General features: G+C 39.7%; 1 protein-coding gene across 1 annotated transcript; it reads left to right on the plus strand.

Moving 5' to 3' along the window:
• Window positions 1-19,930: 19,930 nt before the first annotated feature.
• Window positions 19,931-20,547, plus strand: LOC147621397 (uncharacterized). Its single transcript, XM_086824446.1, has 2 exons — window positions 19,931-20,146; window positions 20,239-20,547. Exons 1-2 carry the CDS (start codon window positions 19,931-19,933, stop codon window positions 20,362-20,364), a joined length of 342 nt encoding a protein of 113 aa, XP_086680572.1. The 3' UTR covers window positions 20,365-20,547.
• The last annotated feature ends 4,993 nt before the right edge of the window (window positions 20,548-25,540 follow it).

Genomic DNA, 25,540 nt, shown 5'->3' on the forward strand with positions numbered 1-25,540 from the left:
AACTTAAATATTTATAAATTAAAGCTTTTTTAGCAAAGCGTGGTTTTATACATGGGCAGAAGAGCATGCAACATTACACTCAGGAGAGAAAAAAAAAATTCACTGCCTTGGGATTTTTCGTCGTCCCCTGAATGGAAAAGAGGGAGGAGAAATAATCAATTGCCTCAATTTCCACTTGCAAACCTGAGTTTCATCCTTTGGTTAAAGCTTCTCTTTTTTAAAATCCAAATATAAATGACTCTATAAATAATGATTAACGCTTCTTCATAAAATTGATTTGTGGAAAATTATTCACCCTCCATTATGGATTTTTGTTAGTAATAGTGGTTAAGAAATCTGATAATTGGGCTCAAGACTCCTTCAATTACTAAATTCATCCATATGGTGGGATCATGGAGAGAAAAAAAATTGGAAAATCCCTTTTCAAGATAAAGGATGGTTTGGTGGTTTTTATAGAGTGGTTTATCACCTCCTTTGTCTTTTAGTCCTTGTCCTTTGGGTAAAAGCTTTTTTTATTCTTATCATAGGGTTCCTCCACCTTCTCCTTAGGCTTGGAAATTGATATATACCCTTATGCAAAATCTTGCAAACTTTTATAAGTCCCATGCAAATTGTTTACATACTTTCTAAATTTAATAAATTCAAGTTTACAAGAGTTTAGCCATACCTATGAATTTTTGGATTGCTTCAAAAATATATTTTTGATTTCAAACCTTAAAGAGACGTTGACACCACTAAAACATGAATCTTTTTCCAAGTACAAGCTTAAATCAAGTTCTCACAATAATAAATAAACTGAATAGAAATAAATTAAATCAACATAAGAAGATGAACGTAAACACTTGAAAAATATACTTCATCATATGAAAGACAAGTATTGGGTGCAATCGACCCCCCCCCGCCCCGCCCCCAAGAAGTGTCGACATACTCCCACTTCTTGGGCATCTATGTCTTTATTAAAAAAAATAGACCACATACAAAAAATAGTTGCACGCTATTGCAAGGGATTTCCCTTTACAAAAACAAGACTTACTTTTACCAAAAGCTAAAATAAATCCTTCCTATCCAAATCAATAAGGAAAAATACATATAAACCTCCAAGGGCTAGTTCACATGTAACCAAATTAATAAGTCCATGCCTATGTTTAACAAAAGTGGGCGGCAAAAAAAAAAACAAAAATATCTCATAGTAAATACCACGGCCAAAATACCAAATTCATTGGCTATCCCATCAATACCAAAATACTAAAAGAAAAACCTTCTTGGTAATTACTTATGCCAAATCATCGCCATCATGTCCCAGCCATATCGGCTTATGAGCACAAAACTCATCAATCTCACCAACCTACAAGTTGTCCATTCAAACACATTACATATTACCAATACATGCTAAAATTATTAAACAACACATAAACAACGAATCTAACACTTAGTTTCATCCATCTCTAAGTTTATGTCCTACACATCAAATATTCAGAATCACCCAAGTGACATGCTACGAATATGTTTTGTTTTGAGCCTTAATCTTGTCTTGTTTTAAAACAGTCATATCTGGTAGCCTACGAGACTACATACAAGATGAGATCTAAAATTTCTTCAAAATTCTCTCCCTTAAGTAGCATGAGATAGCTATGTTGGAGATTACCTCACCCATTCCTGGCTCATCGAGTCCTGCCACCCCTGTGCATGCTAGTGATGCATAGAGTTTATGACATAGGTCTCCTAGTAATCGTTGTTGATATTTGTGGTGCCATTAAGCACAAAGTAAGGGTAAGGCTGTTGAGATGATGTCAAGCTCAACATGAGATGACACTCACGAGGCGCTTGCATGACTGTTTGACATTTACATCACTAGCGGGTTTGGTAGCTGGCACCGACATATCTTCACTAGATATTCTATAGATGGACTACACGGACGACGACTAGTCCACACCTACTCACTCCACTTAGCATGTTCACATTATGGACCATTTGTATATACTCTATTATGTGTGTTAGTCACTTTCTCATTTTTGTAGAACTATTTTGTTGTGTGAAGAAGAGGAAGAATTTTTAACCTCTCACCTTGTGTGTTCTCTTCTATGGTTTGTGTGAGTTTATGTGCTTGGAAGAGCTCAAGATCTCTTCTCTATTGCATCTTTTTATGGTATTAGAAACTGGTTCTCATGCTAAGGGTGAGTAGCAAGCAAGAGAAGCACAAGAAGCGGTACGAGGGTAAGAGCTTCATCTACTCTTCCCCCTTTGGGTTGGCTACTACACCCTTGTCAGGAGCTCTTCAAGAGGCACCGGTAAACGAACTTTGATTGAGGAGATTTCTTCAGATGAGAAGAGCTACAGGGCATCTATACTGTCCGTTGGGAAAATTTGTAGGGGCAAAAATACGTTTCGAGCACGTTTGGGCCTCCATTTTTCAGTTCGCAATAATTCATGGTGGATACTACGGGTAAGTTTCTATTCTTTGGCAGAACTCTGATTTTGGAATTGCAGGAAGGGCAATTGGTTGTGCAGACACTGTGTGTACTATAAAGAGGTCTTAAAATTGCCATCGGGTGTATGTATGCAAATTGAGGTCATTGGTTGTGACAGCTTGGGTGCAGTATAGTACCGCTCCAGAGAATATATCAATTTGTGTAGGTTAAACAAGAGTGCTATTTTTTGTAAAGTTGTGTTGCAAACAAGATGCCAAATGATGGAATAGACCATATTGTTGTAGAGAATCTTGACAAGAACAACTTCCATGCTTGAAGGTTTAGATTGATAAATTTTCGAATGGGAAAAGGTTACTCGGACTACATTGAACGTGAACATGAGGAGGAGATTAACCTAATTTCTACAGATATAAAAGAATTCAAGGATTTGAATCAAGGAGAAAGGAAATTCATATATTGGATTTATATTAGTATACATGCCACCATGATTGGGCATATACAGGATGCCAAGTTACCTAAGGAGGCATGGGACACCGCTATATGAAATCAACACCAAGGCACAAAAGATTCAGTTGAAGAATGAGCTTCATACCGTGGAGAAGAAAAACATGCCTTTGATGAATGATTATGCCTTGAAGATCAAGGACATTATGGAATCCCTTGCAAAATCAATTGGTGTTTCTGTTGATGATGATGATAAGGTGGAAGTGTGTCTACGTGGTCTCGGGGCATAATACAAGGTATTTAAGACGTCTATTCAAACTTGGGAGAACATTCCCAACTTCACAGATTTGGTGTCAATGTTGATTATTGAAGAGAATAATTTGGGTGAAGATCAATAGTCTTCACAAAACAAAAATAGTTCAGGTAGAGAAAGAGGTAGAGGTCGTGGACATGGCCAAGGTTGTGGCCAAATAGGTAATCAGAATTATGGTCAGTAGCATCAATAATCATGCATGTGCCTCGTGAGTGTTAGCTCATGTTGAGCTTGATATCTCAACACTCCCCCTCAAGCTCAACTCAGCTTGTGAACTCTAACCATATCTCAAAATCTGTGGAGCTTCTCAACTCCCAAGGCCTTTGTGAAGATGTTAGCAACTTGATCATGTGTGCTAACGTAGGCCAAGTCAATGTCACCTACCAAGACTCTCTTCCTAATGAAGTGGTAATGTACCTCAATGTGTTTTGTCCATGGATGGAAAATTGGGTTCTTGGGCCAATTGTGTACTGTTAAGATTGTCAAATATATGGCAACCTTTCTCTCCACATGCAACCTCCAAATCAGTAATTAGCTTGTGTAACCAAGCTACCTCACACACTTCCACCAAAGCTCCTCTATACTTTGCCTCTGTGCTCGACAAGGCAATTGCGGGTTGCTTCTTGCTTCTCCATGTCATAGTAGCACTCCCTAGTGAGAACATAAATCCACTCGTAGATCTCCTGTCTGAGATGCTACCTGTCCAATCTGCATCTGTGTACCCATATAGCTCCAATGGTACACCAACTGCAAACAATGCATAATCAATAGTGGCCCTCAAATATCGACGTGTGTGTTGCACACTCTCAAGATGTGGTTTGTGTGGAACCTACATAAACTGGCTCTCTAAGCCAATAGTGTAACTCAAATCTAGCCTGCTGATCATGACATAGATCAAACTCCCTACAATCTTCCTATACATAGTGGGATCCTCCAACACATAACTTGCACCCGCACTAAGGTTGACATTTTGATCTAATGGAGCCTGACTTAATCAGTCATCCCAACAAAATGCCATCAGGTGTGCCAATGACCTCAATTCCCAAAAAGTAGCGCAGATCTCCCAAATCCTTCATCTCAAACTTCCTTTTGAGAAGACTTTTCACATGCTCAATCTCTTCCAAGTTTTCACCCGCAAGAATAAGATCATCTACATAAATGATGATGATCATAATACCTTTATCACTCTTGCGCACATACAAAGAGTGATCTGAAAACCAATATTGACAAGATACTCATGAGCAATCTTGTCATCCATGCTCATGGAGCTTGCTTCAGCCCATACAAGACCTTAAGAAGCTAACATATATATTTTGGGTGACCTGTATCCTCAAAACCTGGTGGCTGATCCATACATACCTCTTCTTTAAGTCACCATGCAAGAACACATTTTTTGCATCCATCTGATGTAAAAACCAGGCTTTATCTGTAGCCACCGCTCACAACTCTCACAATTGCCATCTTTGCAACTGGGGACAAACACTACAAGAGCTTGAGGACATACCGACGCAAATGTCGAACGTCGGTATGTCCGTCGTCATGTTGGAGAAGACAAGCATGGCGGGGTTTTTTTAAATTTTCGTATTCCGACGTCTATACCGACGTTTATTCCGACGTCTATACCGACGCATATTCCGTAGCATATACCGACGTATATTCCGACGTATATTCCGTAGCATATACCGGCGCTCGTAAGTTTTTCACAGCCGAGAGCCTATTTTCTGGTTTTTTCGGAGAAGAAGCGCAAGTAGAAGCGAATTAAGGTGCTTTCTCTCCCTCTTCTCTTTCTCTCTCTCTCCTCTTTTTTCCTCTCTCCTCTTTTCTCCTTCTTTCTTCTTTTCTCCTCTTCTCCTTCTCCTAACATGTTATTGCAATTGCTTTTAGTTTTTAATTCAAGAATTAGGACATTTAGGGTTTTGTGTTTTTTTGGCTCTCTATGCATATTGAGAGCTCTCTATGTATGCATAGATCTCCTAATGCATGCATAGAGATTTTAGGGTTTTGTATTAGTTCTTTTTCTTGTGTTTAATTTACTAATTAGTTTGTTAAATATTTTGTTTTGCAGCTCTTTCACCTCACCAATCTTTCACCAATCCTCTCCTTCAGCTTTGCAAAAAAGAGGTAGATCCTCTTTCGATTTTTCTTGTTTATGCTATTTTCTATGAATTTTTGCATCCCTGTTTTATGGTTTAGGGTTAGTTTTGGGTTCTTGTAAGCTTACACATAGGATTAATTTAATATCTATGCACAAAACCTATAATAAGCTTGCAATCTCTATTATCCATGTACGTAAAACAAGATCATGTTTATTACACCATTGGGTGATGGGATTAAGGGTTAGCATAGTGCATAAGGCATATAGCATAGAGCTTATGCATAGAGCTTATGCATAGGTCTTGCATAGAGCGTATGCAAGAGACTTATGCATAGAGCGTATGCATAAGACTTATGCATATGACTTATGCATAGAGTTTATGCATATGGCTTATGCATAGAGCGTACGCATAAGACTTATGCATATGGCTTATGCATAGAGCTTATGCATAAGGCTTATGCATAGAGCGTGTGCATAAGGCTTATGCATAGAGCGTAATTGCATAGAGCGTGTGCATAAGGCTTATGTGAAAGGGATTAAGGGTTAGCATAATAGTGCATAAGGCATATAGCATAGAGCTTATGCATAGAGCTTATGCATAAGTCTTGCATAGAGCGTGTGCAAGAGACTTATGCATAGAGCGTATGCATAAGACTTATGCATAAGACTTATGCATAAGACTTATGCATAGAGTTTATGCATATGGCTTATGCATAGAGCGTACGCATGACTTATGCATATGACTTATGCATAGAGCTTATGCATAAGGCTTATGCATAGAGCGTGTGCATAAGGCTTATGCATAGAGCGTAATTGCATAGAGCTTATGTGAAAGGGATTGTTGAAATGCAATTGCAAATGCCTTGATTGTGGTTAACAAATGCTTATGCAAATGCCATGGTGAGGGCATTGTGAATTGTTGGTTTGTGTTGGAGCTTTTGGATGATGGATTGAGGCATGAGTCCATGCTTTATTGATGAGTTCTAAATTGTAAAAGGGCATGAGTCATGCTCAATACTTGTAAGCCAACAAACTTGTTCTATCATTTGATATTATCCACATCATTTTGTACCTACACTCACCATTGCAACCACTTCAAGTTTCTATAGAATCTAGCAATGTGTGAGGGTACCTTGGCATTGGTTGGAGAGGCCAAGGGGAGAATGGCTTGAACTCTTTGTGCCGTGATTGCATGCGATGTAAATACCAAATCTTTCGAAAACGAAGGATTTGCAACGAGCATGTTCATGACGCTGGCATATTTCCAATGGAGCGCTTGCAAAATTTACGGTTTCAATCGTACAACCAAGCAAGTGTGCAGCCGCATCTTGATAACATTGCGCCTGTGAATTCTCGTCCCCAACAAAGGATGAGGATATCGCAGGAGGGAGTGACAGATGGAGCTCAATTAACAGCACCCGAGGGAATGGAAGAAGGTCAGGAAATGGAAGAAGGTCCAATGGAAGAAATGTTGGATGCCTTCATCGAGCAACAAGAAGCTCTCTTCGAGGAGCATGAACATGAAGATCATCAACCACGACATTCTCAACGGTCAAATTATGAACCAGAGGAAGAGGCCATGCGTAAACTTGCACGCCTTCCATTATACAATGGTGCCAACATATCTGTATTGCGTGCATCTCTTACGATGCTAAATTTGCAGTCAGTTTTTGGATGGTCTAATACAAGTGTCACTGAACTATTCAAGTAAGGTCTTTTTTTGGAGATTACACCTACTGTTGAAATGTTAAATTATCAACTTGTATTTGAGAAAATCAGATATTGCCATACTTGCAGGCTTTTGAAAGATCAAATATTGCCCCCTGGCAACGAGATGCCTCCATCTCGTGCAGATGCGAAGAAGTTATTGAAATCCATAGGCATGGATTACAATAATATTCATGCTTGTCGCAATGATTGTTGCCTCTTTCGCCATGAATATGAGCATTTGCAAGAATGTCCCCATTGTGGCTCTAACAGATATAGAGAAGATGTTCAGGGGGAAGCTGTCCCGGTAAAGGTTCTCAGGCACTTTCCAATCATCCCAAGGATAAAAAGCATGTTCAGGTGCAAATCAATAGCAAGCTTGATGACATGGCATGCCACAACTCGATCCACAGATGAAGTGATGCGTGTGCCTGCTGACTCACCCGCATGGAGACACATTGAAGAGAAATGGCCGACTTTTAAGGAAGAACCTAGAAACCTCCGTCTTGGCCTAGCAATGGATGGTGTAAACCCTTTTGGTTTAAGGAGCTCTTCATGGAGCACATGGCCTGTTTGCCTTGTGAATTATAATCTTCCGCCATGGTTAGCAATAAAGAAAGGTCATCTGTTGCTCTCATTAATAGTTCCAGGAAAGTACAAGGTGAAGAACATGGATGTATATTTGGCACCACTTATTGATGAGTTACGCACCTTGTGGAACGGAATTGAAGTGAAGGACATGTCAAAGCAGCAGAGTGGCCAAAAACTTACAACTGTGCAAGGTATTCTCATGTGGACAATGCATGATTGGCCTGGCTATGGAGAATGCTTAGGTTTGTCTATATCGGGTTACAATGCATGTCCTGTATGTGGTCCTCGACTTGATTCAAGATACTCAAAAGCATTACGAAAGAATGTCTACCAAGGACATGTTAGGTATCTTCCAGAAAATCATGAATTGCGGGATGGTAATCTAGGAAGACCTCCTCCAAGTGCATTGAAGGCAAGCGATTGGAAGATCAAATGGGAGGAATGTGGCAACTTGGCATGTCCTGGGATGAAGAGGCTCTCTATCTTTCACCAACTCCCCTATTGGGGTGATCTCCTTATAAACCATTTGCTTGACCCGATGCATATTTTCAAGAATGTAGCTGACATTCTGTGGAAGACCATGACAGGAAAAAAGGATACTAAAGGCCAAAGGGATGACTTGGAAGAGATTGGTTGTATGCAAGAGTTGTGGGCTCGCACTAGACCCAATGGAAAGTTGCTACTTCCAAGAGCCCCATGGGTTTTTAGCAAGATGGAGGAACAACAAGTCAAGAGGACAATTTCTGAGTTTTAGACTCCTACAGGTTGTATGCATTGCTTGAAAAGTGCATTTACAAAGGATGATGATCTTAGTGGTCTCAAGAGTCATGATTGGCACAAGTTTCTACAATTTGTGCTACCCATAGCAATAAAAGATTGCCTCACTGAAGACATTAGAGCTACTATCTATAAGATTGGCACATTGGTGCGCTGGATTTCTTCAAAAGAGATAAAGAGAGACACTTTGGAGACAGCGCGTTTAAACTCCATAGAGGCAGTCTGCATGGTAGAGAAGTTTTTCCCTACAAGTTTATTAACAATCCAGATGCATCTGCTAGTTCATGTTGTAGATGAGGTTGCTGGAACAGTCCATTCAAGATGGATGTTCTTTTTGGAGAGGTTTATGAAGACATTAAAGGGATTTGTTCGCCAAATGGCTCGCCCAGAGGGTAATATGTCAGAAGGGTGGCTGATACAAGAGTCCCTTGTTTACATCACTGAATATTTAAGTTCCTCAGATCCAGAGATACCTCGACTATGGTCTCAAGAGTCCAACAGGCAAGTCATTGGTGAGGAACCTCAAGGCCAAGGCATTAAGAGAAAGATGGATAACACTTTGAGAGAAAAAATCAACAAATTTTGCATCTTGAACTCTCATGTAATGGAGAAGTGGATTGAGACATATGAAGCTCTCAAGCGACAGCGAGTACAAGATCGTTTAAGTTTCAGAAGGAATCGCACTACAAGAAATCTCCCATATCCAGAAGGTATGCAAGCTCTTCCGGACTTTCCCACAGGTAGATGGCTAGAAGCTACAATTTTAGAAGCCAAACGTGCTGGTTTACCTATAAACAGAGGAGGAGGAGGAGCTTACAAAAGGATGCGATTGGCATGTAAGTGTTTAAGTTCATGTCTCTCTTTTTTTTCTCTACATGTCTCTGTGTTTGATTCTCCATCAACAAACTTTTTGTGCTATTTGTAGTATCACAAATATGGGGCGTTTTGGTCACATGGACGTCATTTTCGAGTAGAACGAATAGACCAAAGAAGAGCAACCTTTGATTGTGGTGTCACAGCACAATTTGTTCAAGAAAGTCATGCAAGTGCAAGTGATGATAACACAATTACTGGAATGCTTGATTACTTTGGAACCATTCAAGATATATTAAAGGTTGGCTTCAGAAGTTTTGAGTTGTTTATCTTTGATGTGAAGTGGTTCAAGGTAATCATGAATGGGCCACATGCAACTGTACGCAGAGACAAGAGTGGCCTCATCCAAGTGGACTCCACAAAGGTATGGACCGATCAGCAAGATACTTTTGTGCGCCCAGAGCATTGTGAGCAGGTTGTCTTTAAAGCGGATCCAAAAGATCCACACTGGCTGTTTGTGGTTCAAGTCGCCCCCCGGAGTAAGCAAATTTTTGAAGAATTTGAGCTACAACAAGGTGATGTGGATGCACATGGTAATGAAGAGCAGCAAGAACAAGCCGAGATCAACAATGAAGAGGAGCAAGCAAAGGAAGAGGAGCAACTAGAGCAAGATCCAAATGAAGAGGTGCAAACCAAGGAAGCTGAAAAATAAGTTGAGGAAGAAGACATAGATGATGAAGACATCCTTCATCAAGGGACTTTTAATGATGAGGATGCTGAAATGTACATAGACATAGATCTCTTTGGGGCTACTGATCTTAATGAGGATGATAGAATAGATAACGATTTTTAAAATGATGTATCTCAATGATTATGCAAATAGTTTTGACATATTTGTAATGGGTTTATGACATTGAAGGTCCATTCATTGTTTACCATTGTTAATGTTTACCATCATAATCACTACTGTAGGAGCAAGTTGATATAGTTTTACCAATGTTGTTTATCATTGTTAATGTTTATCTTATGGTTCTTTCATTCATTGTTTACCGTGTAATTTTCATTTCGTACAAGTTTGTCATATGGTTTTTTGTCCAACAGGCCATGGGTGACTCACCGCCCTTTCCTACGACTACAGTCCAGATTTCTCATTTAATCCTACACCGCAGGGCATGAGTCCCCAGCAGTTATATGGTTTTCTTTCGTCCATGACTCCAGAGCAGAGAGCCATGGCTCAGAGTTATTGGGGTTCTGGAGCAGGGACATCTGCCTCACCATCTGGCTTCCCGACGCCAGTTCCCACACCCGTGGGTACGACAGCAGCTCCCACACCTCATACCACACAGCCTTCCACTCCTCTTACAGCTCGATCTACCACCTCTTCACATAGACGGCGCTCACGTAGTAGGTCTTCAGGGGGAGGTTGTTGTGGTGGTAGTGCCACAGATGCTGTGACACCACCACCACGTGAGCGTCGTCCTTCGCTCTCATCTGTTGATAGCACACCCATAGGGTCACCTTCCACTCCCTGGGGTGCACATGACCATGACAACAGCAAGATTTACACAATTAGGGATGGGGCACCAATAATGGATAGTGCAGGGAAAGCAATGAAGACACGCATTCGACAATTGTGCACTATACAATTTCATGACTCTGTCATGACTAAATGGGATCAGCAAGACAAGGGGAAGAAAAATTATATAAACACAAAGATAAAGCAAGAGTTCCAGCCATCTGACCCTATGAATGTCGTCTCTAATGAGTGGATACAGTATACAGCTCGCATTTTGATGGGGCATCGTAGGTCAGAGGCGAGGGACGCATTTAGAGAGGGGAAGGAGAAACCTGTTTGGCTAGATGACAGGGAGTGGCTAGATGACAGGGAGTAGGCGAGAGGAGAAGTACGCTCACAAACATGGCCTTGTGGCCTTGTTTGAGATGCTTGAAGAAGAAGGAGAGACCGTCAATTGGGAGGCATTACCATGATGTAAGATGACCTTCAAACTAATGAAATATGATCAAAACATTCTTGAGTATTAATGTTTAATTTAATTTCTTATTTGTCGATCAGGAGAATATGCAAACGAGCACGGTTGTTTTTGTGCTCTATTGTAGACAGAATGGTGCTGTCTGTTACTGTTGTTGATCCTGCTCATTGCAGGCAGCTAGGCAACAGCCAGGCACAGCACTATTCTGCCCAAAAAAAAATTTCTGCTACAGCGTCGGTATATGCCCCGGTACCGACGTCGCTATATTCATTGGTATTTTTGTCGGTATTAAGGTGGGTACAGACGCTGGTATAGGCGCCGGTATAGACACCGGTATAGACGTCGGTATAGGTGCCGGGTGTGTTACCCGACAGTTATACCGACGCTATGGTTCCGGCGCATATACCGGCGCTTATACCGATGACGTGGCTTTTTTACACCCCGTTAAATAGCGCCGGTACAAGCCCCGGTATTAGGCTAACATGTAGTAGTGAAATGTCTCCTCATCAATCCCATGTGTCTGTGCATATCCTTTAGCTACCAATCTAGTCTTGTACCTGCTTATGCTACCATCATTGTTATGTTTCACCTTATACACCCACTTACAAGCAATATCTTTCTTGCCTTCAAGAAATGGCACCAAATCCCAAGTCTCATTTCTATACAATGCATCCATCTCCTCATCCATAGCTTTCTCTCAACACACATTTCCAATAGCCTCATCAAAACATGTGGGTTCTACAACGTGCACTTTTCCCATATAAGCATAGTGATGTGCCACATAACCATCATACGTCAACCTCTGCACAGGGTTTTTGACTCTTCCAGATCTTCCTAACTTTGCATTCATGGCTTCCATAGCCTTCTTCACACCAGGTGTCCTCATTTGTGGAATCCCAAGCTTCTCATCAAGGCTCATCTCTCCGAACCACTACACTCTCCACCATCAACAAGAGAATGCCCTACAAAAATTTTTGGCATACCAAGGGGCTCAACCGTTTTCTCGTTGTCTTTATGTGATGAATCAACTACATTTCAAGGACGGGTAATAAACTTGCTCCCTCTAGCTTTTGAGGTGTAAAGGTGTAAGAACCTCCCCTTCTGATCTAATAATTATTCTCCTCTCTGAAATAACCTCCCCTTTTGATCTTATAATTATTCCCCTCTCAGAAAGATCCTGTTTTACCCTGCTTTGGCCTAGAGAGAGAAAATGTCTAGAAGGAGGTAATCCAAAATTGAGATATTTTTGGATATAAAAATCCTTCTAGTGTCTAAAATGGTTTCCCCTGAAACATAAATTCAAAAAGAACTTTCCAATGTGCATTTGGAATTAATTGAGAATATGTATAAAGGACCTTAGCCTAAGGGTCTAGATTTTCAGAAATTTTTGGATTATGGTCCAATTAAGATTCCTATGGGCCAATAGGATCAATCCAAGTGTGGGGAGGAGATAAATCCAGTTTATAAAAGAAAAATACCCAAAAATTAGTAAATGCACACATAAGATGAAGAGTTGACTGAGTATAAGGTTTATTAGTAAAAAAACTGTGAGATATTACTAAAAAAATGAGATATTTTGGGTATAATGATACATTTTTGACACCTTGGTAAGAAGAAGGGGGCATTTCAAGGAGGCGCCTATTTCACACGTAGTGGAGTTTTTAACTATAAATATTGTGATATTTTTATCTCTCCTCTCTCCTGGATCAAACCAAATCAAAAGGGAGCCAAACTAGATCCAAATCTTGTCCAAATTCAACCAAACTGAACTTAAAAAATTCTAGAACCTAGTTGGACTTGGCTAGAGGCCTCCCTTTCCTATAAATAGTCCTTAGTCCTTTGTAAAAAAATCTGTAAACTATACCATGCCAATATTATACTAAAATAATGATATTTTCTATTATCCTCTAAAAATCCTCTACAATTTGGAGAGATTGGAGCTTCTCTCTCTCTTCAACCTTCTTTGGAGCCTTCCTCAACATACCAACTAATTGATTGGTTGGGGGTCTCTCCAATGACTAAAGAATCAAGCAAAACAAGAGGTAAAGTGTGATTTTATGGTCTTTTCCTTAATCTTCTAAATGTTTTTCACTTCTCAACCCCTCTCAAGCTTGAGAAGTATTCAATTGAATGGTTCTTCAATGCAAATGAAGCTCTCTAATGAATTTTAGTGATTAATCACATCAACTCTAGGCTTGTAAAGCTAGAGGTTTATGAAAATGATTTTTATACTTATATGCTTGAAAAATGTGGTAATATTATGAGGTAAATCCATAAATTGGATTTAAGGCTAAAAGATAGTTACACTATCATAATTACTTTACTATGTCTTAATCTTTTCATAAAAATTAAAAATTGCCAGTAATAGCGCAGCAGAGCGATGGTAATTTTTTAAGAAAATTGATACATAATTCATTCTTATGCATAACATGAAAAGAAGACTTCCTACCATATTCTAGGATTGGATATCCTAGGCTAAAATAATGGTTCTTGTCACATTCAATGGAAAACTATTTTTTAAGTTTATGTGTAACTAAAAAAATTAAGAAAAGAGAAGATTATGGTAATTATATTTAAATGATAAAAGAGAAATTCCTATGACATTGGAAATCAATCATTAAAATAGAAAAAGAGCAATTCCTAGCATATTGGAGCTAATGGATATTTTATTTGAATTCAAAGATGAATTTTAGATTAATTTTTTTTATCTATGAGAAATATTTATATAATAAAAGAGGAGTTCCTATGACATTGGAATTCAATCATTTAAATGGGAAAAGAGAAACTCCTAGCATATTGGAATTAATGGATGTTTTATTTAAATTCAAAGATAAATTTTAGATAAATTTATTTTATCTATGAGAAATATTTAAATGGGAAAAGAGAAACTCCTAGCAATTGGAATTAATGGATATTTTATTTAAATTCAAAGATAAATTTTGGATAAATTTATTTCATCTATGAGAAATATTTAAATGATAAAAGAGAAATTCCTATGACATTTGAAATTTAATCATTTAAATGGAAACAGAGAAAATTCTAGCATATTGAATTAATGGGTATTTTATTTTAGATGAATTTATTTTATGAGAAATATTTGATGATAAAAGAGGAATTTCCATGACATTGGAATGCAAATAATTAAATGCAAAGAGAGGAATTCCCATGGTATTTGATATTCAAGAAATTAAATGGGAAGAAGAGGAATTTTTAGTATAATTCAATTTATGATTATTCATCAAAAGTGGAAATATAATCCCATGAATTCTTTTATTCAAAAGAGGAATATTGAATATAATTCATTTGAGGAATTGAGAAGGAATATGGAAATAGTCATCGAAAAAACGAACCTTTATCTAGGCCAAGAAATTGGCAGAAATTTAGAAAAAGTCCCATTATCGGTATCAAATTAGAAAAAGCTACTAAATGGGAATAGCATGTGAATAGATGTGATAAGATGAAAAATAAGATGCAAATGGGATGTGATAGGATATGGTGTGATGAAAAAGAATGGGGATGAGATGTGAAGTAAATGGATGTGGATGTGAATGATGAGAGGATATGTGAGGATGATATGTGAAGTAAATGGATGTGGATGTGGATGTGAAGTAAATGGATGTGGATGTGAATGATGAGATGAGAGGATATGTGAGGATGATGGGAAGTAAATGGATGTGGATATGTATGTGAAAGAATGTGATATAAATGAATGTAGATGTGGATGTGAAAGGATGTGATGTGATACAAATGGGTGTGGATGTGGATGTGAAAGGATGTGATGTGATGCAAATGGATGTGAATGTGGATGTGGATGTGAAAGGAGGTGATGTGATGTAAATGGATGTGAATGTGGATGTGGATGTGAAAGGATGTGAATGGATGTGAATGTGGATGTGGATGTGAAAGGATGTGATGTGATGTAAGTGGATGTGAATGTGGATGTGAATGTAAAAGGATGTGATGTGATGCAAATGGATGTGAATGTGGATGTGGATGAGATGTGATGTGATGAAAAGGGATGTGGATGTGAATGTGATGTGAATGTGGATAGATGTGATATGATGTAAAGAGATGTGATGTGATGTGATATAAATGAATGTGAAGTGATAGATGTGACACTACAAGAGCTTGAGGGCATACCGACGTTAAAATACCGACGCAAATGTCGAACGTCGGTATGTCCGTCTCGCAATGTTGGAGGAGACAAGCATGGCGGGGTTTTTTTAAATTTTTGTGTCCCGTCGCGTATACCGGCGCCTATACCGACGCTCATTCCGACGTTTATACCGACGCATATTCCGTAGCATATACCGACGCATATTCCGACGCATATTCCGTAGCATATACCGAGATATATTCCGACGCATATTCCGTGGCCTATACCGACGCTCGTAAGTTTTTCACAGCCGAGAGCCTATTTTCTGGTTTTTTCGCAGAAACGGCGCAGGAAGAACCCAAAAAGGTCTCTTTCTCTCCCTCTTCTCTTTCTCTCTCTCTCTCTCCTCTTTTTTCCTCTCTCCTCTTTTCTCCTTCTTTCTTCTTTCTTCTTTTCTCCTCTTCTCCTTCTCCTAATATGTTCTTGCAAATGCTTTTACTTTTTAATTTAAGAATTAGGACATTTAAGATTTTGTGTTTTTTTGGCTCTCTATGCATGTTGAGAGCTCTCTATGTATGCATATTTCTCCTAATGCATGCATAGAGATTTTAGGGTTTTGTATTAGTTCTTTTTCTTGTGTTTAATTTACTAATTAGTTTGTTTAATATTTTGTTTTGCAGCTCTTTCACCTCACCAATCTTTCACCAATCCTCTCCTTCAGCTTTGCAAAAAAGAGGTAAATCCTCTTTCGATTTTTCTTGTTTATGCTATTTTCTATGAATTATTGCATCCCTATTTTATGGTTTAGGGTTAGTTTTGGGTTCTTGTAAGCTTACACATAGGATTAATTTAATATCTATGCATAAAACCTATAATAAGCTTGCAATCTCTATGCATAGCCTTCTTGCAAGCGTTATGCATAAGCTCTATTCATAGAGCTTGTGAGCTTGTGAAATCTTTATGCATAAGCTCTATGCATAGGCTTTATGCATAGAGTTTGCAAGCTTATAAAATCTCTATGCATAGGTTTCTTACAAGCTTATAAAATCTCTATGCATAGGTTTCTTGAAAGCTTGCATGGACATTGTACATAGAGCTTGCGTAGCCTTCTTGTTGAAAGCTTTTTGAATGTTTTTACTCTCTTATACATATAACATATAAGTCTTATGCTCTGTTTTTCTATGCATAAGGTATTCTCTTTATTCATAGAGTTTATATATGTTATCAAGGTAAGATCTATTATCCATGTAAAACAAGATCATGTTTATTACACCATTGGGTGATGGGATTGAGGGTTAGCATAGTGCATAAGGCATATAGCATAGAGCTTATGCATAGAGCTTATGCATAAGTCTTGCATAGAGCGTATGCATAAGACTTATGCATATGGCTTATGCATAGAGCTTATGCAAATGGCTTATGAATATGGCTTATGCATAGAGCTTATGCATAACGCTTATGCATAGAGCGTGTGCATAAGGCTTATGCATAGAGCGTGTGCATAAGGCTTATGTGAAAGGGATTGTTGAAATGCAATTGCAAATGCCTTGATTGTGGTTAACAAATGCTTATGCAAATGCCATGGTGAGGGCATTGTGAATTGTTGGTTTGTGTTGGAGCTTTTGGATGATGGATAGAGGCATGAGTCCATGCTTTATTGATGAGTTCTAAATTGTAAAAGGGCATGAGTCATGCTCAATACTTGTAAGCCAACAAACTTGTTCTATCATTTAATATTATCCACATCATTTTGTACCTACACTCACCATTGCAACCACTTCAAGTTTCTATAGAATCTAGCAATGTGTGAGGGTACCTTGGCATTGGTTGGAGAGGCCAAGGGGAGAATGGCTTGAACTCTTTGTGCCGTGATTGCTTGGTAAAGCGGTACAAAGGGGGATTAGGTACACCGGTGTGAAGAAATGGCCTCAACCTTCACCTTGGAGGAAAACTCGGTGAAGGGGTGAGAAGAGCTTGGCCGGGAGATCGGCAAGCTTCAACGCGCGTCCTCAACAATCCTCACCATCGACGTTGTGGATGCATTTGGGCAATGGGGCCCCTTTTCCGTCATATTATGTGGATATTGCAAATGCTTTGATGGACAAAGAGTGCATATGATCTTTCATGACATTGTGGGATACAAAGAGTATTGCATTGTGATTTGAGAAGTTGCATTTTCATTTAGGATTTGGTTCTAATTACAAAGGAGACTCTGGCGGAATTTTTCCAACAAGGGAGCCAAACAAGCTTACAGTTTATGCATAGAGCTTATGGCTTATGCATAAGACTTGTGCATAGAGCGTGTGCATATGGCTTATGCATAAGACTTATGCATAGAGCGTGTGCATAAGACTTATGCATATGGCTTATGCATAGAGCTTATGCATATGGCTTATGCATAAGGCTTATGCATAGAGCTTATGCATAAGTCTTGCAGCCTTATTATGCAAGCTTATACTTATACTATGCATTTAGATTATTGCATAAGGCCTTTATAAACAGCTATTTATGAATAGAGTTAGCTTCTCCTGCCATCCTTGTTCAAATTCTATTTAATTTTGTATGGAGAGGAGATAAGCTGATCTGTGTTTAATGAGCTGCATATACATGTTATCCTGCTAGATGGAGCCTCTCAATCTTGAAGAGAGAATAGCGTGTCCATGCATGCGATGTAAGTACCAAATCTTTCGAAAACGAAGGATTTGCAACGAGCATGTTCATGACGCTGGCATATTTCCAATGGAGCGCTTGCAAAATTTACGGTTTCAATCGTACAACCAAGCAAGTGTGCAGTCGCATCTTGATAACATTGCGCCTGTGAATTCTCGTCCCCAACAAAGGATGAGGATATCGCAGGAGGGAGTGACAGATGGAGGTCAAGTAACAGCACCCGAGGGAATGGAAGAAGGTCAGGAAATGGAAGAAGGTCCAATGGAAGAAATGTTGGATGCCTTCATCGAGCAACAAGAAGCTCTCTTCGAGGAGCATAAACATGAAGATCATCAACCACGACATTCTCAACGGTCAAATTATGAACCAGAGGAAGAGGCCATGCGTAAACTTGCACGCCTTCCAAAAGGTGTCACAGCACAGTTTGTTCAAGAAAGTCGTGCAAGTGCAAGTGATGATAACACAATTACTGGAATGCTTGATTACTTTGGAACCATTCAAGATATATTAAAGGTTGGCTTCAGAAGTTTTGAGTTGTTTATCTTTGATGTGAAGTGGTTCAAGGTAATCATGAATGGGCCACATGCAACTGTACGTAGAGACAAGAGTGGCCTCATCCAAGTGGACTCCACAAAGGTATGGACCGATCAGCAAGATACTTTTGTGCGCCCAGAGCATTGTGAGCAGGTTGTCTTTAAAGCGGATCCAAAAGATCCACGCTGGCTGTTTGTGGTTCAAGTCGCCCCCCGCAGTAAGCAAATTTTTGAAGAATTTGAGCTACAACAAGGTGATGTGGATGCACATGGTAATGGAGAGCAGCAAGAACAAGCCGAGATCAACAATGAAGAGGAGCAAGCAAAGGAAGAGGAGCAACTAGAGCAAGATCCAAATGAAGAGGTGCAAACCAAGGAAGCTGAAAAACAAGTTGAGGAAGAAGACATAGATGATGAAGACATCCTTCATCAAGGGACTTTTAATGATGAGGATGCTGAAATGTACATAGACATAGATCTCTTTGGGGCTACTGATCTTAATGAGGATGATAGAATAGATAACGATTTTTAAAATGATGTATCTCAATGATTATGCAAATAGTTATGACATATTTGTAATGGGTTTATGACATTGAAGGTCCATTCATTGTTTACCATTGTTAATGTTTACCATCATAATCACTACTGTAGGAGCAAGTTGATATAGTTTTACCAATGTTGTTTATCATTGTTAATGTTTATCTTATGGTTCTTTCATTCATTGTTTAATCGTGTAATTTTCATTTCGTACAAGTTTGTCATATGGTTTTTTGTCCAACAGGCCATGGGTGACTCACCGCCCTACGACTACAGTCCAGATTTCTCATTTAATCCTACACCGCAGGGCATGAGTCCCCAACAGTTATATGGTTTTCTTTCGTCCATGACTCCAGAGCAGAGAGCCATGGCTCAGAGTTATTGGGGTTCTGGAGCAGGGACGTCTGCCTCACCATCTGGCTTCCCGACGCCAGTTCCCACACCCGTGGGTACGACAGCAGCTCCCACACCTCATACCACACAGCCTTCCACTCCTCTTACAGCTCGATCTACCACCTCTTCACATAGACGGCGCTCACGTAGTAGGTCTTCAGGGGGAGGTTGTTGTGGTGGTAGTGCCACAGATGCTGTGACACCACCACCACGTGAGCGTCGTCCTTCGCTCTCATCTGTTGATAGCACATCCATAGGGTCACCTTCCACTCCCTGGGGTGCACATGACCATGACAACAGCAAGATTTACACAATTAGGGATGGGGCACCAATAATGGATAGTGCAGGGAAAGCAATGAAGACACGCATTCGACAATTGTGCACTATACAATTTCATGACTCTGTCATGACTAAATGGGATCAGCAAGACAAGGGGAAGAAAAATTATATAAACACAAAGATAAAGCAAGAGTTCCAGCCATCTGACCCTATGAATGTCGTCTCTAATGAGTGGATACAGTATACAGCTCGCATTTTGATGATGGGGCATCGTAGGTCAGAGGCGAGGGACGCATTTAGAGAGGGGAAGGAGAAACCTGTTTGGCTAGATGACAGGGAGTGGGCAGCCATTGCTCAGGAGCTCACCGAGACACCAGACAGGTTTCAACAACAAAGAGAGGCGGCAAGGGCAAGACTCCAAACAATAGGGGCTTCTCATCTCGGGAGTGGTGGTTACGAAACCATGCGCCATGAATTCGTAAGTGTTTGTAGCAATTTTATTTATTTAAATGTATGTTTATGGACTAAATGTTGATTTCTAAAAGTTATAATTGTTAATCGTGTGTGCAGGAGTTGGCCATGAATCGCCCACCAAGTAGGCGAGAGGAGAAGTACGCTCACAAACATGGCCTTGTGGCCTTGTTTGAGATGCTTGAAGAAGAAGGAGAGACCGTCAATTGGGAGGCATTACCATGATGTAAGATGACCTTCAAACTAATGAAATATGATCAAAACATTCTTGAGTATTAATGTTTAATTTAATTTCTTGTTTGTCGATCAGGAGAATATGCAAACGAGCACGGTTGTTTTTGTGCTCTATTGTAGACAGAATGGTGCTGTCTGTTGCTGTTGTTGATCCTGCTCATTGCAGGCAGCTAGGCAACAGCCAGGCAGCACTATTCTGCCCAAAAAAAAATTTCTGCTACAGCGTCGGTATATGCCCCGGTACCGACGTCGCTATATTCATTGGTATTTTCGTCGGTATTAAGGTCGGTAAAGACGCTGGTATAGGCGCCGGTATAGACACCGGTATAGACGTCGGTATAGGTGCCGGGTGTATTACCCGACAGTTATACCGATGGTGTGGTTCCGGCGCATATACCGGCGCTTATACCGATGACGTGGCTTTTTTACACCCCGTTAAATAGCGCCGGTACAAGCCCCGGTATTAGGCTAACATGTAGTAGTGTGAATGTATGAATAGATGTGGGTAATCATACATGTGAATGATTGGATGGATGTGTATGAATGAGATATGATGTGGATGTGATGTAATGTGGATAGAATGTATGCGATGGGATGGTGATGAGAATGAATGTGATGGATATGAATGAATGTGATGTGATGGATGTAAATAGATGTGATGTAAATGAATGTGATGGACGTGAATGAATGATATGGGATGTGAATGGATGAGATGTAATGTGATGTGAATCGGGACGTGAATGAATGAGATGCGATGTCATGCGAATCGGGATGTGAATGAATGATATGAGATGCGATGTCATGCGAATCAGGATGTGAATGAATGATATGGGATGTGAATGGATGAGATGTAGTTAAGGCCCTTGACTACGTAAGAGTAAAAATATCCTGGAGGAATCGCTCGTGCTTTCCAGGCGAGGGAAGTTTTTTCGGGTTCGGTTTTGGAAGAACCATGGGATTAGTCTCTTGTCATAATATCCGTGGGGGCGAGGCCCCAAGTGAGGGACCCTGCCCCACGCAAGAAGTGCTACTTCCACTGCTAGCACCCTCGAATTCGTTGCACGGAGGGGGCGGAGATCTTTCATTAAACTCCACCTATGTGTTGTTGTGAATCCTGGGATTGTTGCTATTGTTGTTGCTGACCATAATTCTTATTACCTGTTTGGCGACCACCTTGGCCACGTCCATGATGTTGAAATCATGGATCAAGCTCTCCTAAAGACATAACATCTATCTAATGATAAACTAATCCTACACTAATCACAACACTAATCTACTATAATGAAATTGCTAATATAAGGTGGATAAAATTGAAAGAGACTCATTGTGATTAGTGTGTGCTAATTAAGTTTAGACTCAAGTTCAGTTAGGCTACAAGATAGAAACTTGTACTCATAAAAAGACTTGAGATGTTGTTCTTGTATTCCATTGTTTGAAATGTACTCCTTTTATATGAGGAGAGTATAACATGGCCTTTCTATTGCATGTGGGATAATTCTCACTTGGTGATGTGGCGTCTCACACTCACTCCATATTTTCCTTGTGCTCTTTGGCACCACAATTGTCAACACCCCCCCTTGGTGTGCCAAATGGCTCCACCCGATGCATCATCTTTGTCAGGCCCATCCTATGGAGAATCTCTAGGGTTAATCAGAGTTGAAGTCATCACCATAGATTCTACTTCCTCTCCTTCCATCTCACTAGAAACTACCCTCTTATGCACAACCTTTGATACCTTAACTTTTTGTTTGCAAACAAGTATCTCATTTCCTTCCCTGATGATCTATGATGGACCTTCTTCCACGTACTCTCAATCATCCTCCCCTTCATTTCCTACCTCTCTCTCTCTCTCTCTCTCTCTCTCTCTCTCTTTTTTGCTTCTTTCCTTCTCTCATATTCAATCCAAGAATGAAAAGACGTTCAGTAGAGAGGATCCAAGGAGAAAACGCAACAGCAAGAAGAAAAATGTGGAAGTAGGGGAAGATAAAGAAAGTGGTAGTCGCGTGTGAGCTAAACGAGAAGACTCTTAATTGTAGAAGCTAAGGAGGGAAAAAAAAACCTTAATTGACAAGACTATGAAAATCTTAATCTCTTGCTAATACAAAATAACTAAGCGAGGAGAGCTAGACCTAAGCTATGATACCATGTTGAAATCATGGATCAAGCTCTCCTAAGGACATAACATCTACCTAATGATAAGCTAATCCTACACTAATCTACTCTAATGACATTCCTAATCTAAGGTGGATAAAAATGAAAGAGACTCATTGAGATCAATGTGTGCTAATTAAGTTTAGACTCAAGTTTAGTTAGGTTACAAGATAGAAACTTGTACTCATAAAAAGACTTGAGATGTTGTTCTTGTATTCCATTGTTTGAAATGTCCTCCTTTTATATGAGGAGAGTACAACATGGGCTTTCTCTTGAATATGGGATAATTCTCACTTGGTGATGTGGCTTTTGGTGATGTGGCTTCTCACACTTACGCCATGTTTCCTTGTACTCTTTGGTACCACATTTCTCACTTGGTGATGTGGCTTCTCACACTCACTCCATGTTTCCTTGTGCTCTTTTGCACCACATTTCTCAACACCTGATCTCTACCTTTTTCTCTACCTGAACTTGTAGAAAGCCTGCTACTCTGAAATATTTTTGTTTTGTGAAGACTTTTGATCTTCACCCAAATTATTCTCTTCAATGATAAGCATTCACAACAAATTATTCTCTTCAATGATAAGCATTCACAACAAATTTGTGAAGTTGGAAATGTTCTCTCGAGTTTGAATAGACGTCTTGAACGCCTTGTATTGTGGCTTGAGACCACATAGACACACTTCCACCTTATCATCATCATCAACACAAACATCAATTGGTGCAAGGGGTTCCACAATGCCCCTTATCTTTAAAGCATAATCATTCACATACATATTTTTCTTCTCCATAGTATGAAGCTCAATCTTTAACTGAATCTCTCATGCCTTGGTATTAGTTTCATACAGCTTCACCAAGGTGTCCCATGCCTCCTTAGGTGACTTGGAATTCTATATATGCCCAATCCTAGTGTCCTGTATGCTGATAGAAAGCCAATACATGACTTTTCTTACTCCTTGATTCCAATCCTTGAATTCTTTTACATCTGCAATAGCTGGAATAATCTCTGGTATCTCTGGTTCCTCCTCATGTTCACCTTCAACGTAGTCATAGTAACCTTTTCCCATCAGGAAATTGGTCAATCTAAACCTCCAATCATGAAAGTTGTTCTTGTTAAGCTTCTTTGCAACAATCTAGTTTATTCCATCATTCGACATCTTATCTGCAACACAAATTTACCAAAAAATAGCACTCTTGTTTGACTTGCATAAACTGCTCTCTACAGTGGTACTATACTGCACCCAAACTGTCACAAATAGTGACCTCAATTTTTATACATACACCCAATGGTAACTTTAAGACCTCTTTGTAGCACACATAGTGTCTACACAACCAATCACCCTTCCTGCAGTTCCAAAAACAGAGTTTTACAGAGAATTGAAACTTACCTAGTACCCGTGAATGCCTACGAATTGAAAAATGAAGGGCCAAACATGCTTGAAACACATTTTTGGCCCAAAAATTTGGCCAATGAATATTATACTAGCCATGCAGCTCTTCTCCCACAAACAAGCTTCTCAATCAGAGTTTGTTTGTCGCTGCCTCCTGAAGAGCTCCCAACAAGGGTGTAGTAGCCAACACAAAAAGGGGAAAGAGTAGATAAAGCTCTTGCCCTTGCTTGTTGCGCAGCTCTTAGCATGAACCAGGCTCTGATACCATGAAAAGATGTAGGGGAGAAGAGAGCTTGAGCTCTTGCAAGCACATACACACTCACACAAACCCTAGAAGAGAACACACAAGGTGAGAGGTTGAAAATTCTTCTCCTTCTTCACACAACAAAAGAGGTCTACATAGAAGATAAAGTGACTAACACACATAATAGAGTATATACAAGCAGTCCATAATGTGAACATGCTAAGTGGAATGGGCAGATGTGGACTAGTTGGTGGAGTCGAGTTGTAGAATCTCTGGCGAAGATATGTCGGTGCCAACTACCAAACCCCACAAGTGATATAAATGTCGATTCATGCAGGCACCTCGTGAGTGTCAGCTCATGTTGAGCTTGACATATCAACACTCTAGATCATCATCAATAATCTAAATGATATGATCATCCACCATATCACTATGAATCATCGCATCATGTGTAAAAATATCATCATAAACATGAGAAGAAGCTTGACTGTCATTAACCATATCTGAAACTACATCTTGTGGTGTGAAGTAGACACCACAAAAAATGAATCACATAACCTACTTCTCTCCATGAGAATATCAACAAGAGATCTACCATAAAAACTATGTGGTGCTACCACCACAAGAGGCTCCACAATGTGCACATCATCATGAGCATCATGACCATCCACCAAACCTTCGGAAACACTTGATGAGAGGCTAGAGTCATTCGAGAAATCCTCCTAGAGCTTTCGGCCCTCTTGGTTCTCCCATACACCCCCAACCTCTACCATATCCCTCCCATCATCATGGCAAGAAAGGTCAATATCATCATCACATAAATCCCCTCTAATTCCTCTATGGTTTACTGCAATAGGGCTATCCTCCTGCGGCTAGAACATGATCTATGCCTACCCCTCTCATGATAATCATAGGCATCATCTAAAGGACCAAAAAAATCCTCAATTGATCTCTAGCTTTCCCTAGTTTGTTAGACAATGAAGCTCTCTTCTATGATTTAATGATACTATAAATATCAGACACTAAATCCACGATGCAAAAGCAAACATCCGGTCTAATGCACCTGGTTGACCCAATCGCTAGCAAATATCACATTCTCAAGCAAACTTATATGAGCTTTTAATTATTGTTGTGGCCACCATAATCTGGTCTAACGCACTTGTCCCAATTGCTGGCAAACATCACATTCTCGAGCAAACTTCCATGCATCTTTAATCACTGTTAGCCACCCTAATCTAGCTTGAAATATTTTTTGGTTGGTTACTTCTCTAGGAAAATGGCTGCCACTTACACTTTGGTGTGCTTCCATCAATACTGCTTGTTGCTCATGTACTTGGACACACCAACATATAATTTGATCAATGCCCATTTTATATAATTG

This window comes from Cibotium barometz, chromosome 30, assembly GCF_041138505.1.
Source record: "Cibotium barometz isolate CiBa-2024 chromosome 30, ASM4113850v1, whole genome shotgun sequence".
Taxonomy (NCBI): Eukaryota; Viridiplantae; Streptophyta; class Polypodiopsida; order Cyatheales; family Cibotiaceae; genus Cibotium; species Cibotium barometz.

What these genes read in the sequence shown, in the direction of transcription:
- LOC147621397 (XM_086824446.1), top strand. Translation starts at nt 19,931, where the DNA reads ATGGGGCATCGTAGGTCAGAGGCGAGGGACGCATTTAGAGAGGGGAAG. An exon ending in AAACCATGCGCCATGAATTC is followed by an intron (nt 20,147 to 20,238) that starts GTAAGTGTTTGT and finishes TCGTGTGTGCAG; the next exon opens with GAGTTGGCCATGAATCGCCC.